The following is a 17118-nucleotide window of genomic DNA, read 5'->3' as shown; positions in this document are numbered from 1 at the left end:
ACCACATCTAGTTTGTTTTGTTTTCAGGAGGCGTCTAACTCTAACACAGGCTAACCTGGGTCTTGCTCTGTAGTCCCCCATTGGCTTTGAACCATGGCAATCTTTTTACGTTTGCCTCTTGAGTTTTAGGATTAAAGCTGCGCACGACCAGCTTTTTATTTTATTTTATTTTATTATTATTATTTTTTTCTTCAAATTTTTATTAGCATTTTCCATGATTATAAAAAAAATCCCATGTTAATTCCCTCCCCCTCCACTTTCTCCTTTGAAATTCCATTCTCCATCATATTACCTCTCCATCACAATCATTGTACTTACATATATATAATATCAACCTATTAAGTACCCTCCTCCCTTCCTTTCTGTTCCCTTTATGTCTCCTTTTTAACTTACTGGCCTCTGCTACCAAGTATTTTCCTTCTCACGCCGAAGCCCAATCATCTGTAGCTAGGATCCACATATGAGGGAGAACATGTGGCGCTTGGCTTTCTGGGCCTGGGTTACCTCACTTAGTATAATCCTTTCCAGGTCCATCCATTTTTCTGCAAATTTCATAACTTCATTTTTCTTTACCGCTGAGTAGAACTCCATTGTATAAATGTGCCACATCTTCATTATCCACTCATCAGTTGAGGGACATCTAGGCTGGTTCCATTTCCCAGCTATTATAAATTGAGCAGCAATAAACATGGTTGAGCACGTACTTCTAAGGAAATGAGATGATTCCTTTGGATATATGCCTAGGAGTGCTATAGCTGGGTCATATGGTAGATCAATCTTTAGCTGTTTTAGGAACCTCCACACTGATTTTCACAATTGCTGGACCAGATTGCATTCCCACCAGCAGTGTAGAAGGGTTCCTCTTTTTCCACATCCCCGTCAACATTTATGATCATTTGTTTTCATGATGGTGGCCAATCTGACAGGAGTGAGATGGAATCTCAATGTAGTTTTAATCTGCATTTCCCTGATTACTAGTGATGTAGAACATTTTTTTAGATGCTTATATGCCATTTGTATTTCTTCCTTTGAGAATGCTCTATTTAGCTCCATAGCCCATTTTTTGATTGGCTTGTTTGATTCCTTATTATTTAACTTTTTGAGTTCTTTGTATATCCTAGATATTAATCCTCTATCAGATATATAGCTGGCGAAGACTTTTTCCCATTCTGTAGGTTGCCTCTGCTTTTTTCACTGTGTCCTTTGCAGTGCGAAATCTTTATAATTTCATGAGGTCCCAGTGATTAATCTGTGGTTTTATTGCCTGAGCAATTGGGGTTGTATTCAGAAAGTCTTTGCGAAGACCTATATGTTGGAGGGTTTCCCCTACTTTTTCCTCTAGCACTTTCAGAGTTTCAGGTCTGATGTTAAGGTCTTTAATCCATTTGGACTTAATTCTTGTGCATGGAGAGAGAGAAGAATCTATTTTCATCCTTCTGCAGATATCTATCCAGTTTTCCCAACACCATTTGCTGAAGAGGTTGTCTTTTCTCCAATGAGTATTTTTGGCATTTTTATCGAATATCAGGTGGCTATAGCTACTTGGGCTTACATCTGGGTCCTTTATTCTGTTCCACTGATTTACATGTCTGTTTTTGTGCCAGTACCACGCTGTTTTTGTTACTGTCGCTCTGTAGTATAGGTTAAAATCAGGTATGGTGATACCACCAGCCTTATTTTTGTTGCTCAGTATTATTTTAGAAATTCGAGGGTTTTTGTGATTCCAAATGAAGTTTTGGATTGTTTTTTATATTTTCATGAAGAATGCTTTTGGAATTTTGATAGGGATTGCATTAAATGTGTAGATTGCTTTTGGTAAGATTGCCATTTTCACAATATTGATTCTTCCAATCCAGGAACAGGGGATGTTTCTCCACTTTCTAGTGTCTTCTGCAATTTCTCGCTTGAGTGTTTTAAAGTTCTCATTGTAGAGATTCTTTACTTCCTTGGTTAGGTTTATTCCAAGGTACTTTATTTATTTATTTTTTTTTTGTTGCAATTGTGAATGGGAGAGATTTTCTGATTTCATCTTCTGTGTGTTTGTTGTTAGCATATATGAAGGCTACTGATTTCTGTGTATTTATTTTGTATCCTGCTACATGGCTGTAGGTTTTGATCAGCTCTAACAGTTTGCTAGTAGAGTTTTTAGGGTCCTTTATGTATAGAACCATGTCATCTGCAAATAATGATAACTTGATCTCTTCCTTTCCAATTTGTATCCCTTTTATGTGTGTCTCTTGCCTTATTGCTATGGCTAAGACTTCCAAAACTATATTAAATAAAAGTGGGGACAGTGGACACCCTTGTCTTGTTCCTGATTTTATTGGAAAAGCTTCCAGTTTTTCCCCATTCAGTAATATGTTGGCTGTAGGCTTGTCATAAATAGCTTTTATTATTTTGAGACATGTTCCTTCTATTTCTAGTCTCTGAAGGGATATTGGATTTTGTCAAATGCTTTCTCTGCGTCTAAGGAGATGATCATGTGACTTTTGTCCTTCAACCCGTTTATGTAATGTATTACATTTATAGATTTGCGTATGTTGAACCATCCCTGCATCTCTGGTCATATCTTGGTCAGGGTGAATGATCTTTCTGATATACTCTTGTATTCTGTTTGTCAATATTTTGTTGAGAATTTTAGCATCTATGTTCATGAGGGAGATTTGGTCTGTAATTTTCTTTTTTTGTTCTATCTTTACCTGCTTTTGGTATCAGGGTGATGCTGGCCTCATAGAAGGAGTTTGGTAGAATTCCTTCTTTTTCTATTTCCTGTAGAAGCTTAAGAAGCAATGGTGTTAGCTCTTCCTTGAAGGTCTGATAAAATTCAGCAGTGAATCCATCTGGGCCTGGGCTTTTTTTAGTTGGGAGATGATAGATAACTGTGGATCTCCATGTTTGTTAAGTGATTAATCTCATTTTGATTTAATTTAGGTAGGTCATATAAATCAAGGAAATCATCCATTTCTTTCAGATTTTCATACTTTGTGGAGTATATGCTTTTATAGTATGTCCCTATGATTTTTTGAATTTCTCTGGAATCTGTTGTGATGTTACCTTTTTTCATCTCTGATTTTATTAATTTGTGTTTCTTCTCTCTTTTGGTCAGATTTGCTAAGGGTTTATCAATCTTGTTTATCTTTTCAAAGAACCAACTCTTTGTTTCATTAATTCTTTGGATTTTTTTTTTTTTTTGTATCTGTTTCATTAATTTCTGCCCTAATCTTTATTATTTCTTCCTGCCTACTGATTTTTGGTTTGCCTTGTTCTTCTTTTTCCAAGGCTTTAAGGTGAAGCATTAGGTCATTTACTTGCGACCTTTCTAATTTTTTAATATAGGCACTTAAGGCTATAAATTTACCTCTTAGAACTGCCTTCATTGTGTCCCAGAGATTTTGATATGTTGTATTCTCATTATCGTTTGACTCTATAAATTTTTTGATTTCCTTCTTGATTTCTTCATTGACCCATTCATCATTTAGTAGTGTATTGTTTAGTTTCCATGATTTTGTGTATGCTCTATAGCCTTTCTTGCTACTGCTTTGTAGTTTAATTCCATTGTGGTCAGATAGAATGCAAGGAATTATTTCAATTTTCCTGAATTTGTTAAGATTTGTTTTGTGTCCTAATACATGGTCTATTTTAGAGAATGTTCCATGTGCTGCTGAAAAGCATGTATATTCTGCAGCCTTTGGATGAAATGTCCTGTATATATCTGTTAGGTCCATTCCTTCTATGACTTCATTTAGTCCAGATGCCTCTCTGTATTTTATTTTTTATTTTAAATAGTTTTTTTTGGTAGTGGTAACTTTTTGCAGTTTTCAGTATTGAGTCCAGGGTCTTGTGGATGCTAGGCCAGAGCTACACTACTGAGCTTTATACCTCCAGCCCTTGTTTTATTTTTATATTTCTTTATTTTTTGTTTTTTTTGAGGCAGGGTCTCACTCTAGTACAGACTGACCTGGAATTCACTATGGAGTCTCTGGGTGCCCTCAAACTCATGGCAGTCCTCCTGCCTTTGCCTCCCGAATGCCGGGATTAAAGGCGTGTGCCACCACGCCCAGCTTATTTTTTTAAATATATTTTTTATTGACAACTTCCATAATTGTAAGCAATATACCATGATAATCTCCCCCCCTTTCCCCTTGTAACTCTACTCTCTATCATATCCCTTCCCCCTCTCTATCAGTCTCTCTTTTATTTTGATGTCATCATCTTTTCCTCCTATTATGATGGTCTTGTGTAGGTAGTGTCAGGCACTGTGAGGTCATGAATATCCAGGCCATTTTGTGTCTGGAAGAGCACAATGAAAGTAGTTCTGCTCACCCTTTGGCTCTTATTCTTTCTGCCACCTCTTCTGCAATCAGCCCTTGTTTTATAAATGTATGTTTTCTGGGGGGAAGGCAATTTCAAGGTAGTGTCTTGCTCTATTCTAGGCTGACCTGGAGTTCACTATGTAGTCCCAGAGTGGCTTCAAACTCATGGCAATCCTCCTATCTTGCCTCCTGAGTGCTGGGTTAAAGGCATGTGTCACCATACCCAACTTCTGTGTGAGGGCAATCTGGTTGGCTAGGTGGGTGTCCCCTTCCTTCCTCACCGCTCCATGTGCGTCCTTCCAGAAGCTGTGCGCTCGGTCAAAGGGGACGCCCTTCCCAGAATAGAGGAGGACTGGTCTTCTGTCAAGGCTATACAAGTAGCTGTGTTCCTCTGTTAGAACGGCCAAACAAGCTCTCAAGGTCCGTTTGTAGAACATAGGGTAGTCAAGCTTCCAAGACTCCAGGCACATCCAAATGAGGGGCTGCACGTGACAGTCTGCCTTTCTAGAAAAAAAAAAAAAAGTATAAGTTTTGTGTCAAGATATAATTGAGGGCTGGGTGTGGTGACGCACACCTTTAATCCCAGCACTCTGGAGGCAGAGGTAGGAGGATCGCCATGAGTTCAAGGCCATCGTGAGACTACATAGGTGAATTCTAGGTTAGCCTGGGCTAGAGCAAAACCCTACCTTGAAAAACAAAAACAAAACAACAACAAAAATATAATTGAGGGGTCATTGGACCTCTTCCCAGTGTGGCCATGTTGTATACATTTCCTTTCCCTTCTTTTTATTGTGATTTGTCTCTTATAATTGGCCTGTTGAGGCTAGATGACTGGGCCTAGGTAGCTAAGATTGCCAGGATCCAGGTTCTGATACTAATATCTCTATGAGTTAAGAGGCCAGCCTGGGTAGGTTGTGAATTCTAGGCCAGCCGAGGCTCTAGAATGAGATTTTGTTTCAAAAACAATGACTGGTGTACTAGTTCCCACCTTAATCCCAGAACCCCAGAGGCTGAAGTAGGAGGATTGCTGTGAATTCGAGGAGCTACACATTGAGTTCTAGGTCACCCTGGCTACAGTGAGACCCTGCCTCAAGAAGCAAAAATTACAATAAAAATGCATTGTTCACTTGCCCAAATACTGGGCTTACAAAGTTGAGAAAGACCTACCTGGTCCCTACCATCAGGCACTGTACAGTGTGGCACAGCAACAGTTGCAGTATGTGCAGAATACAAAATTGGCACAAAAGTATGGGATATAATGTCAGAAAATGATTCCCAAAATAAAAGGTTCTGGTTGGGTTCAGAAGAATGAATAAGAATTAGCTAAACTGTGAAGGAGAATAAGAGTAAACTGGGCAGTAGGTAAGCAGTTGAGAAAACAGTATATGAAACATTTAAACAGTCTGAAATGTATTTCAGGTTAGTGAAAGTCTTATTTTGTAACCAGGACTAGAGCCCCCTCTTTTTTTTTTTTTTTGTAAAATTATCATTTTATTAGCAAAATGTTCACACCTTTTTAAAAATTTTGTTCATTTTTATTTAGTTGAGAGTAACAGAGAAGAAAGAGGCAGATAGAGAGAGAGAATGGGTGCGCCAGGGCTTCCAGCCACTGCAAACGAACTCCAGATGCGTGTGCCCCCTTCTGCATCTGGCTAATGTGGGTCCTGGGGAATCGAGCCTCGAACCGGGGTCTTTTGGTTTCACACGCAAGAGCTTAACCGCTAAGCCATCTTTCCAGCCCTAAAATGTTCACACCTTTACCATAAACTTTATATATAGTGACTTTGCATGTTATACTCTATAAAAAGTGTATGTTAGAATGCTCAAGCTAAAACAGTATTGTTGAAGAGTATGCCAGACCTACTTCTACTTGCAACAATCTACAGCCAGCATCAGTACACAAACAAAATCGAAACAAAAAACTGAAGGTCTAGTTTTCTTTTGTCAGCATCTACAAACAAGACAGACAGCATGATTCGGTTTACATAAATTTAGGTCCAGCCTAAGGTCATGACTGCAAAAATAAAGTCTTTAGACATCCACAGAAGCTTGGCAAATCATTACAGAATTTCATGACAGGTAACCAGGCCATATGTCATGCACCGTGAAGCCACAGCTATAAATTTGGGCTGTTTATAGGGCTATAAAAGTGAGCCCCCTCTTTTCTGACTCAGCTCAAGCAGCCCCAGTGAATCTCCTGGAGGAGAGGCTGTACTATGGCAAACTTGAGCCTTGGCGGATGTACAGATGCACGCTTGCAATGGCTGTGGACCCTGGAGCTGAGAACAGGAGGCTCCTTTGGAGCACAAGCCTCCCACAGGGCGCTCTTGGGATGCCTGTCCTGGAATTACCCAGAGCAGTAACAAAGCTTTCTTTTCTTCTTCAAGTCAAGCCAGCAGGATGGGGTGTCTGCTAGCCTTTGTGTTTAGCGCTGACCAACAAACATACACTGGCCAGCACAAAGGCATTGTTGGACTAATGTGAAAAGTAGGACAGGACCCAGGCCTGTTTCTTTAGAGATTCAACCAAAGAGCAGGGATCCAACAAGCCATTGCTTTGGCTGTTTGACATTGATACTGTTTTCTGACTTACTGATTACGGTAAGTCTGATGAGATTCTGGGATCTCGTCTCATTGCTGCTCTGAACATCTCAATTTGGAGATTTCCAAGTTGCCATTGACTCTTTTTCCTCACTCAGTAGCCATGTGGCTTGGGCCAGAAAGACCCAGCTAAATGCTGAGCCTATAGCAGCCTGAGTTCTTTTCTGAGACTTCCACTCATGTGACGCTGGGATTCTTTTTTTTTTAATTTTTAATTTAAATTTATTTGAGAGTGACAGAGAAGGAGGCAGAGAGAGAAAGGGGGGGAGATAGAGAGAGAGGGAGGGAGAGAGAGAGGGAATATGGGTGCACCAGGGCCTTCAGCCACTGCAAACAAACTCCAGATGCATGTGCAACCTTGTTCATCTATCTTACGCAGGTACTGGGGAATCAAGCCTCGAACCGGGGTCCTTAGGCTTCACAAACAGGTGCTTAACCGCTAAGCCATCTCTACAGCCCTAACGCTGGTATTCTTTTTTTTTTTTTTTTTGGTTTTTCAAGGTAAGGTCTCACTCTAGCTCAGGCTGACCTGGAATTCACTATGTAGTCTCAGGGTGGCCGTGAACTCATGGCAATCCTCCTACCTCCCTGCCTCCTGAGTGCTGGGATTAAAGGCATGCACACACCCAGCTTGAATTTGTAATCTTTCTATCTCAGCCTCTTTAGTGCTATGATTTACAGGTATGGGCCACCCCATCCAGCCCAGAATAATCTTTATAAAATGCACCTTGGGTCATGTATTAGTTTCCTAGGACTGCCATAACAAAGCACTACAATGTGAGTGATGTATAACATAGTTCTGAAGGCTAGAATTGTAAAATCAAATTGCTGGCAAGGCCATTTTATTTCTTAGCAAGTCTGAGGCCAGTCTGGTCCAAATGAAACACTGTAGCAAATATTTGTGTATCAAGTATTTGGTGCATGCCTTTAATCCCAGCATAGGTAGGAGGATTGCCGAGAGTTCGAGGCCACCCTGAGACTACATAGGGAATTCCAAGTCAGCCTGAGCTAGAATGAGATTCTACCTCGGGAAACAAAAAATAAAGTAAAATAACAATAAGAGCTAAAATTTCTTTGTTTCTTAAATATATTGCCATTACTTACATAGTGAATTCCAGGTCAGCCTGAGCTAGAGTGAGACCCTACCTCCAAAAACAAAACAACAATAATGCCTATATATATATATATGGTGCCACTACTTAAGTTTACATTGTTTCATAAGGCTATTCAAGGGAATATTCTGGAAGAAACTGAAAGCAAAGCATCTGTTACTCCTATCCAGGAAAGCTAAGTGTGCTAGCGCCATTCCTTGTTCCCTTTCTCCTTGCAGAGGTTTTCGTTTAGAGGCCGCAATAGTGAGTCTGCACTGGGAATTGCTTATGTGGAAGTAAATGTCAGTTAATGGGCACACAGTGTGTAGCAACCTGGAGATCTTCCTTGTTGGCAGATCTCGAACTTCTTTTTCTCAAACATGCATGCACAGGTCTTGAGACGTTAAAAAAAGTATGGTTTCTGAAGGTCCAGAGGCTTATCAGCCCCATCAGTGTATTCACTGAAATCAGGCCAGAGAAACAGATTGGGAGGGTGGGGGGAAGGAATGCCAGGGGCTGGGGAGTTTAGTGGTTAAAGACACTTGCCTGCAAGCCTGCCAGCTGAGTCAATTTCCAGCAACCACGTAAAGCTGATACAAAGTGGTATACATGTCTGTGATCCCTCCAGCAAAGGGAGGCAGAGTCAGGAGAATTGGGAAGCTTGCAGGCCAGCCAGACTGGTGCATATGCAACAGTAAAATTAAGACTGCCTAAAACAAAACAAAACAAAAAGGTGGAATGAGAGGACAAACACACTAATTTCCACATGTGTACCACGGCACATGTGCACATAACCTCTGTACCATCCCACAACAAATTAAAAAAAAAAATTCCTTTTGGTTTTCCTCTCTGGAGCTTGTTTGTACTTTTCCATCTTGCCTAGAAAAGCCAGAGACTGCCAAGTATGGTGGTTGGTGGTGCACTCCTTTAATCCTAGCACTTGGAAGGCTGAGAAAGGAGGATTGCTGTGAGTTTGAGGCCAGCCTGAGACTACATAGTGAATTCCAGGTCAGCCTGGCTAGAGTGAGCCCGGCAATCTCTCTTTATTTATTTATTATTTGTTGAGGTAGGCTGTTGTTCTCTAGCCCAGGCTGACTTGGAATTCACTGTGCTGTCTCAGGGTGGCCTCAAACTCACAGTGATCCATTTACCTCTGCCTGGAATGCTGGGATTCAAGGTGTGATCCACCACGCCCAGCAATGGATTTTTTTTTTCCCCTCCTCCTTCCCTCTCTTCCTTTCCATTAGTTATTTTTGTTTTGAGGTAGGGTCTCATTCCAGCCTTGAACTCATGGCAATTCTCTACCATTACCTCCTGAGTACTAGGATTATAGGCATTAGCCACTTGTCCAGCTCTTTCTTTTTTATTTTTGCTTGTTGTTGTTTTGAGGCAGGATTTCACTATGTACTCAGGCTGTCCTTGAACTTGAAGCCTCAGTCTGTAGTCTCCCAAGTGTTAGGATTACGAGTGTGAGCCACCATGCCTGGGTAAGGGTCTGTAGATTTCTTCTGTGTGTGTGCAACAGCACATGTGTAGAGGTCATAGGATAATCTTTGATGTTGGACTTTGCCTCCCACTTTGAGAAAAGATGTCCTTGTTCACTGCTTTCTTTGTCAGGCTAGGCAGCCACAGGTTTTTAGGGATGCCCGTCTCCACCTTTAGTCTCCTGAGGTGTGTGAATGATTACACATGTTCTTGCTACTGTGTCCCGATTTACATGGGTTCTAGGGATCTAAACTAAGGTACTCCTGCTTGAGTGGCAAGTACTTTTATCCACTGAATCATTTTCCTGTCTCTAGGCCTATGGATTACTTACGCCTTCAGAAATTTGTGACCAGCTATGTGTTTCTCTAAACCAAGACCAAGATTCTTGGCATTTGATTTGCCTGGCCCTCAGTTGGAAATTTGATTCCTGAAGTCTAGTTTTCCATGTCACATTATCATGTCCAAAGAAGCAGGCCTTTGTCTCTTTAAAGGTTCTGACTCTGAAAGCTAAGGAAATTTGCCTACATGACTAGATATCGTTTCATTGCCTCATGTTGAGTTGAGTTTACCAGCTCAGTTTCTTTGTAGCAAATGAATACCTTAACTATGAACTTGGGCAGATTCAACTAGACTGAAGAAGACATTGTGCTAATTAGCCTTCATTCCACATTGTTTTCAGATTTTCAAAGATAGGGTATTAAGCAGGATTAGGCAGATTAACAGGTTACCCTTTAAAGAAGTTAGAAGGTGTATTTTTAGTTATTCTGTCTGCCAAACCTGATCTGCCTCATCCTGCAAGGATCTTACTGCGTGGTGCTGCCACCAACTGGTTCTTTTTTTGTGCTTATATTACTGTGGTATATTACTACACCATAAAACCTCAGATCTGAGTATTTTCATATAGTTTATTAGATTCTCATAGAAACATTAAGAGTTAGGTGGATCACTTGATAGCATGGGAAGGGTAGATATAGCCTGATTATGTTTGTCCAAAATTAAGTGCCTAGAGGAGGCATAATTGGTATAATTCAAATCTCTTGCCTCTCATACTATTAGGTCCCCTGTTCCTTTATAAATTCAGTATCATAGTACCCAAAGTATAAGGTATTCATTGTATACTTACAGGAGTTTGTTCCTTTTTCTCCCTTTGAAGGAGGAGGGAGATATCACATAAGGTCTGAGTAAATTCATTTTTGAGTTTCTGTCCAGAGTGAAACTCTCTGACTCAGATGCTACTAGGGTCTCTAATTCTGTACTAGAGTTTAATTGTTAAAAACATTCTCGGGCTGGAGAGATGGCTTAGCGGTTAAGCGCTTGCCTGTGAAGCCTAAGGACCCCGGTTCGAGGCTTGGTTCCCCAGGTCCCACGTTAGCCAGATGCACAAGGGGGCGCACGCGTCTGGAGTTCGTTTGCAGAGGCTGGAAGCCCTGGCGCGCCCATTCTCTCTCTCTCCCTCTGTCTTTCTCTCTGTGTCTGTCATTCTCAAATAAATAAATAAAATTAAAAAAAAAAAAAGCATTCTCTCTGGGCCAGGTGTAGTGGCACACACCTTTAATCCCAGCACTCTGAAGGCAGAGGTAGGAGGATTGCCATGAGTTTGAGGCCACCCTGAGACTACATAGTGAATTCCAGATCAGCCTGAGCTAGAGTGAGATCCTACGTAAACAACAACAACAACAAAAAACCCAAAGCATTGTCTCTGGAGCTAGACTGTATTGTCTGCCTGTCTTTACCACTTCATAAGGGTAACATTGAGCAAGTTGCTTAACCTTTGAATGTCCTTTGTAAAGTGAGAGTAATGCAGATAAAGCTATGCACATGTTTCGAAATTAGAAAATCTTGAAACCTGAAACACTTCTGGGCCTGGGTTTCAGATAAAGCAGATCAAGGAGACTTAGTATCACAGTATCCTTACCTTATAGGGCTACTGTATAAGGTAAGTTAGATGATAATGTGTAAAATAATAGATAATATGAATTGTGCCTTGTACATTATAACACTATAAATATTCACTGAAAAATATTAGTTGTAGCTGTGAGTGGTGGTGTTGCACACTTTCAATCCCAGCACTCAGGAGGCAGAGGTAGGAGGATCACTGTGAGTTCAAGGCCAGCCTGGGCTAGAGTGAGACCTTACCTCAGAAAAAAAAAATGCTATAGTTATTGTTACCGTGTTTACATATACTTATTTTTATATATTTATTTGAGAGAGAGAGAGAGGGAGAGAGAGAGAGAATGGGCATGCCAAGGGCCTACAGCCACTACACATCAATTCCAGATGCATGCTTCACCTTGTGCATCTGGCTTACATGGGTCCTGAGGAATCAAACCTAAGTCTTTTGGCTTTGTAGGCAAATGCCTTAACTGCTAAGCCATCTCTCCAGCCCTACATATACTTATTTACTTTTGTTTTGTTTTTGTTTTTGTTTTTTGTTTTTTGAGGTAGGTTCTCACTCTAACATAGGCTGACCTGGAATTCACTAATGTAGTCTTGGGTGGACTTGAACTCACAGTGATCCTCCTACCTCTGCGTCCTGAGTGTTGGGATTAAAGGTGTGCGCCACTATGCCTGGCCCTTATTAATTTTTGAACAAAACTCACAAAGTTGGGTATAGTGGCACACAACTGTAATCCTGGCATTTGGGAAGCTGGAGCAGGAGGATCCCGAGTTCAGGGCCTGCTGGGGCAACATTAAGAGACCCTATCTCCAAACAAAGAAAAAAAATCAAACAAAAATCAAAATATGGGCTGTAGGCATGGCTTAGCGGTTAAGGCACTTGCCTGCAAAGTAAAGGACATAGGTTTGATTCCTCAGGACCCTCATAAACCAGATGCACAAGGTGGTACAAGGTGCATCTGGAGCTCGTTTGCTGTGGCTGGAGGCCCTGGCGTAACCATTCTCTCTTTCTCTGTCTCTCTCTGAAATAAATAAATTAATTAAATATTTAAAATAAATCCAAGGAAGGGTAGGACTCCTTACAATGTACTCCTCCAGACACAAAATGGCCTGGATATCCATGACCTCACAGTGCCTGACACTACCTACACAAGACCATCATAACAGAGGAAAAGATGATGACATCAAAATAAAAGAGACTGGTTGACAGGGGGAGGGGATATGATGGACAGTGGAGTTTCAAAGGGGAAAGTGGGGGAAAAGAGGGAATTACCATGGGATATTGTTTACAATCATGGAAGTTGTCAATAAAAAAATAAATTAAAAAAACTAAAACGCCATTTATTTTAGTCTAACTCTAGTCTTAAGTATTCTATTGAAACCTTAACTGTTCTGCCATGGATTCCAAAATCTGTGGATACCTTAAAAGTGACTCTTACATGATCTATGTATATATAGCATTTGCTACTGATGGTCATTTCCTGTTTGGAACATTTGCCTTCTTTAGTATCTATGGTGATTGATATGCCATTATATTTTTTAAATATATTTATTTATTGGCAAATAGAGTGAGGGAGGGGGGAGGGAAGGAGGAAGAGGAAGAAAGGAAGAGAGACAGAAAATGTGAAAGCAAGAAAGAAGCTGGGCATACTGGTACATGCCTTTACCCCCAGCACTTGGGAGGCAGATGTAGATGGATTGCCATGAGTTCAAGACTACATAGTGAATTCCAGGTCAACCTGGGCTATACCTATACCCTACCCCTACCTCCAAAAAATAAATAAAAGAAGAAGGCAGACATGAGTATGCTAGGGTTTCTTGCCACTGCAAATGAATTCCAGATGCATGTTCCACTTTGTGCATCTGGCTTTATATGGGTACTGGGGAAATGAATCCAGGTCCTCAGGCTCTGTAAGCAAGTACCTTTAACCACTGAGCACCACCACTTTGTTTCTTTTTGAGGTAGGGTTTTGCTTTAGCCCTGGCTGACCTAGAATGCACTATGTAGTCTCAGGGTAGCCTTGACCTCAGGTGATCCATCTACTTTTGCCTCCCAAGTGCTGCTGGGATTAAAGGCTTACGCCACCATGCCCAGCTCCCACAACTATTTTTCTTTTTAGTGGAGTATCATTTAGCTCAGACTAGTCTTGATCTTGCTGGCCTTGAACTCCATGATCCCCCTGCCACTATTTTCCAAATGCCAGGATTATGGGCATGTGCCAAAACTCTTATTTACTTTATTGCTTCATTTTTCTTCCCTGCCTTTTCCTTTAAATTTTACCATTCACTGGGATTCTAATTTCTCACTTTATGAAGGGCATGTTGGTGTATGCTTTTAATCCTAGCACTCTAGAGGCAGATAGGAGGATCACTATGGGTTCAAGGCTACCCTGAGACTATAGAGTGAATTACAGGTCAGCCTGGGCAACGGTGAAACCCTATCTTGAAAAACCAAAGAAAAAAAATCCTAAGTTCTGGTTTTATAGGTGTGAGCCATCATGCTTGTCATAAAATAGCTTAAATATATTTTCTAGGTGTTTACTGTTTAGTGGTTTAACCACCAGCCTAAAGTATTTCTGATAAAACAATAGTTGGGCTTTCATTGTGTTTTTCAGTACATCAACTCTGGGAACCTGGAACAGTTGTTAGATAGTAACCTGCATTTACCCTGGACTGTGAGGGTGAAACTAGCCTATGACATAGCAGTGGGTCTCAGCTACCTTCACTTCAAAGGCATTTTCCATCGTGATCTCACATCAAAGGTAAGAAGATTTACTTTTGTAACCTTTTGAGAGTCTTTTTCCTTTTACCACCAAGAAAGCTATGTTAAAAAATTATTAAGGAGCTTAGAAATGTGGAGATCTCAATTATAGATTTAGCCTTTAATCAGAATGACTGACTATTCATTATTAATTCTTAGAAGGCATTTACTCACAGCAGGCACCTTTCAGAGTTCAGCCAGGCAACATGTACCTCCTAAATCTTCACATTGGGCCAGGCATGGTGGTGCACATCTTTAATCCTAGCACTCGGGAGGCTGAGGCAGGAGGATTGTCATGAGTTCGAGGTCACCTTGAGACTACATAGTGAATTCCAGGTCTGCCTGGGGTAGAAAGAGCAAGACCCTACCTTGAAAAAAAAAAGTCTTCTCATTGTACTTCAGTCTCCTGAATGTGTGTTGCAGGAACACATGGGGAGGAATAAGAGAGTTTTGATCTGTGAAGACCTTTCAATTTTCTCTCCCATGGCCACCAAGAAGCAACTCTTGGGTTGGAGAGATGGCTTAGTGGCTGAGGTGCTTGTCTGCAAAGGCAAAGGACTCAGGATTGATTCCCTAGTACCCACGTAAGCCAGATGCACAAGGTGGTGCATGAGTCTAGAGTTAATTTGCAGTGGCTGAATACTCTGGCATGCCCATTCTTTCTTATCTGCCTTTCTTCCTCTTTCTCTCTAAAACAAATAGAATAAAATTAAAAAAAAAAAAAAGGCCAGGTGTAGTGGCACACACCTTTAATCCCAGCACCTTTAATCCCAGCACTTGGGAGGGAGGCAGAGGTAGGAGGATCACCTTGAATGCGAGGCCACACTGAGACTGCATAGTGAATTCCAGGTCAGCCTGGGCCAAAGTGAGATCCTACCTTGAAACCCCCCTGCCAAAAAAAGGGAAAAGAAAAAGAAAACTCCTAGCTGAGAGTAGTTCTGTGATGTTTAGTCAATTGAATAACATGTTTTGAGCACTCAGTGGGTCATAATGTACTGACCCATTTTCTATTGTCATTGAGTTTCTGCCACCCTGCCAGGTCATCTTTGACGTCAGCTGGTCTCTGTAGTATTCTCTTGCTATCCAAATGACTGTGTGACCAGGTTAGAAAAGAGTTGCTTTCAGAGGAAGTTGGCCATGCTACAAAATCAGGCAGTTCAGAGCCAAAGTGACTCAGGATACTACCATCACAAGGCTTATAAATAGTATTATTTGGCTGGGTGTGGTGGCACATGCCTTTAATCCCAGCACTTGGGAATCAGAGGTAGGAGGATCACCATGAGTTCTCTCTATCTCTGCCTCTTTCTCTCTCTTAAATAAATAAAAATATTTTTTCTGACTTTATTTATTAGAGACAGAGGGAGAGAGAGAGTGAGTGAGTGCTGAGATCAAAGGTTTGTGCCACCACACCCTGCTCATAATATTTTTTTTTTGTTTGTTTGTTTTTGGAGGTAGGGTTTCACTCTAGACCAGGTTGACCTCAGGGTGGCCTAGAGCTCACAGCACTTTCCCTACTGGGATCAAAGGCGTGCACATCTACTCCTGGGCCTTTTGGTCTAGCTCCAGCTCAGGCTGACTTGGAATTCACTATCTAGTTTCAGAGTGACCTTGAACTCTCAGAGATCCTCCTACCTCTGCCTCCTGAGTGCTGGGATTAAAGAGAGCTGGGATGAAAGGCCTGTACCACCAAGCTAGGGTATGGGCTTCTTAAGGAAGGATTGCTGTTATTATTTTCTCAAGATTAGGATATTGCTATATATCCCTGGCTGGCCTCAAACTTGGCATAATCCTCCTGCCTCAGGATCCAGAGTACTGGCATCACAGTGCACCACTATGCATGACAGAGCTCCCTTTATTTCTAGCCTCAGGCTCTGGACTTTAAGGTGGAATTGAAGGTACCTGGAAGTGGTAAGAATAAATGACTTTTGTAAGCTCTGGTGTGGCAGCATAGGGAGCACACTAAAAGCAGTCTAAAGTTAAAACATATATTTAAAAAAATATTTTTATTTACTTACTTGAGAGAGGGAGAGAAAGAGAAAGAGAGAGAGATAGCCGGGTGTGGTGGCGCATGCCTTTAATCCCAGCAGAGGCAGAGGTAGGAGGATTGCCGTGAGTTCAAGGCCACCCTCAGACTCCATAGTGAATTCTGGGTCAGCCTGGGCTAGAGTGAGAGAGAGAATATGGGTGTGCCAAGGCTTCCAGCCACTGCGAATGAACTCCAGATGCATGTGCCAGCTTGTGTATCTGGCTTATGTGGGTTCTAGATGATTGAACCTGGGTCCATTGGCTTTCCAGACAAGTGCCTTAACTGCCAAGTATCTCTCCACCCCAAGACATATATATATATTTTTTAAAATTTTGAGGATTGAAATTAGGACCTTACTCTTGTGCTCAGCTATTCAACTAGCTTTTATCCCTCTCTCTCTTTTTATTTGAGGTGGGGCCTCAATTTAGTGCAGGCTGACCTGGAATTCACTCTGTAGTCTCAGTGTGGCCTTGAACTCATGGTGATCCTCCTACTTTGGTTTCCCTGCTGCTGGGATTAAAGATGTCATTGAAGGCCAAGAATGAGTGAGATCTACCATAACAAAACAGATAATCTCCTGAGAGACTTATACTTTAGCAGTCCTTGAGGTGTTGAGAGAAACAGTTCAGTCTTTGATTTCCCTCCCTCTAGCTGTGAAAAGAAGCTTTTAGCTTTTTTTTTTTCTTTTTGAGGTAGGGTCTCACTTTAGCCCAGGCTGACCTGGAATTCACTATGTAGTCTCAGGGTGGCCTCAAACTCATGCTGATCCTCCTGCCTCTACCTCCTGAGTGCTGGAATTAAAGGCGTGTGCCACCATGCCTGGCTTGCTCTTACCCTTTTTGAATGGCTTAGAACCTGTCCTTTCTTGCCTGTTCCTAACTGGGTTTCTGGAGTGAGTTTGTTGGGGTGAGAGAGGTCATGGCACACCGAAAGCTTTTCTGTCTGA

The 17118-nt window shown here is 41.4% G+C and overlaps 1 protein-coding gene across 1 annotated transcript in view; it reads left to right on the top strand.

Moving 5' to 3' along the window:
• Tesk2 (testis associated actin remodelling kinase 2) overlaps positions 1 to 17118 on the top strand; it is a 98304-nt gene that overhangs the window by 72082 nt on the left and 9104 nt on the right. Inside the window, exon 5 of the mRNA XM_045149431.1 lies at positions 14001 to 14147. Within this exon, the coding sequence (XP_045005366.1) occupies positions 14001 to 14147 (147 nt within the window). The remainder of the gene's footprint in view (positions 1 to 14000; positions 14148 to 17118) is intronic.

The sequence above is a fragment of the Jaculus jaculus genome, chromosome 5 (assembly GCF_020740685.1).
Source record: "Jaculus jaculus isolate mJacJac1 chromosome 5, mJacJac1.mat.Y.cur, whole genome shotgun sequence".
In the NCBI taxonomy this organism is placed as follows: domain Eukaryota; kingdom Metazoa; phylum Chordata; class Mammalia; order Rodentia; family Dipodidae; genus Jaculus; species Jaculus jaculus.
This window is presented reverse-complemented; position numbering and strand designations above follow the sequence as displayed.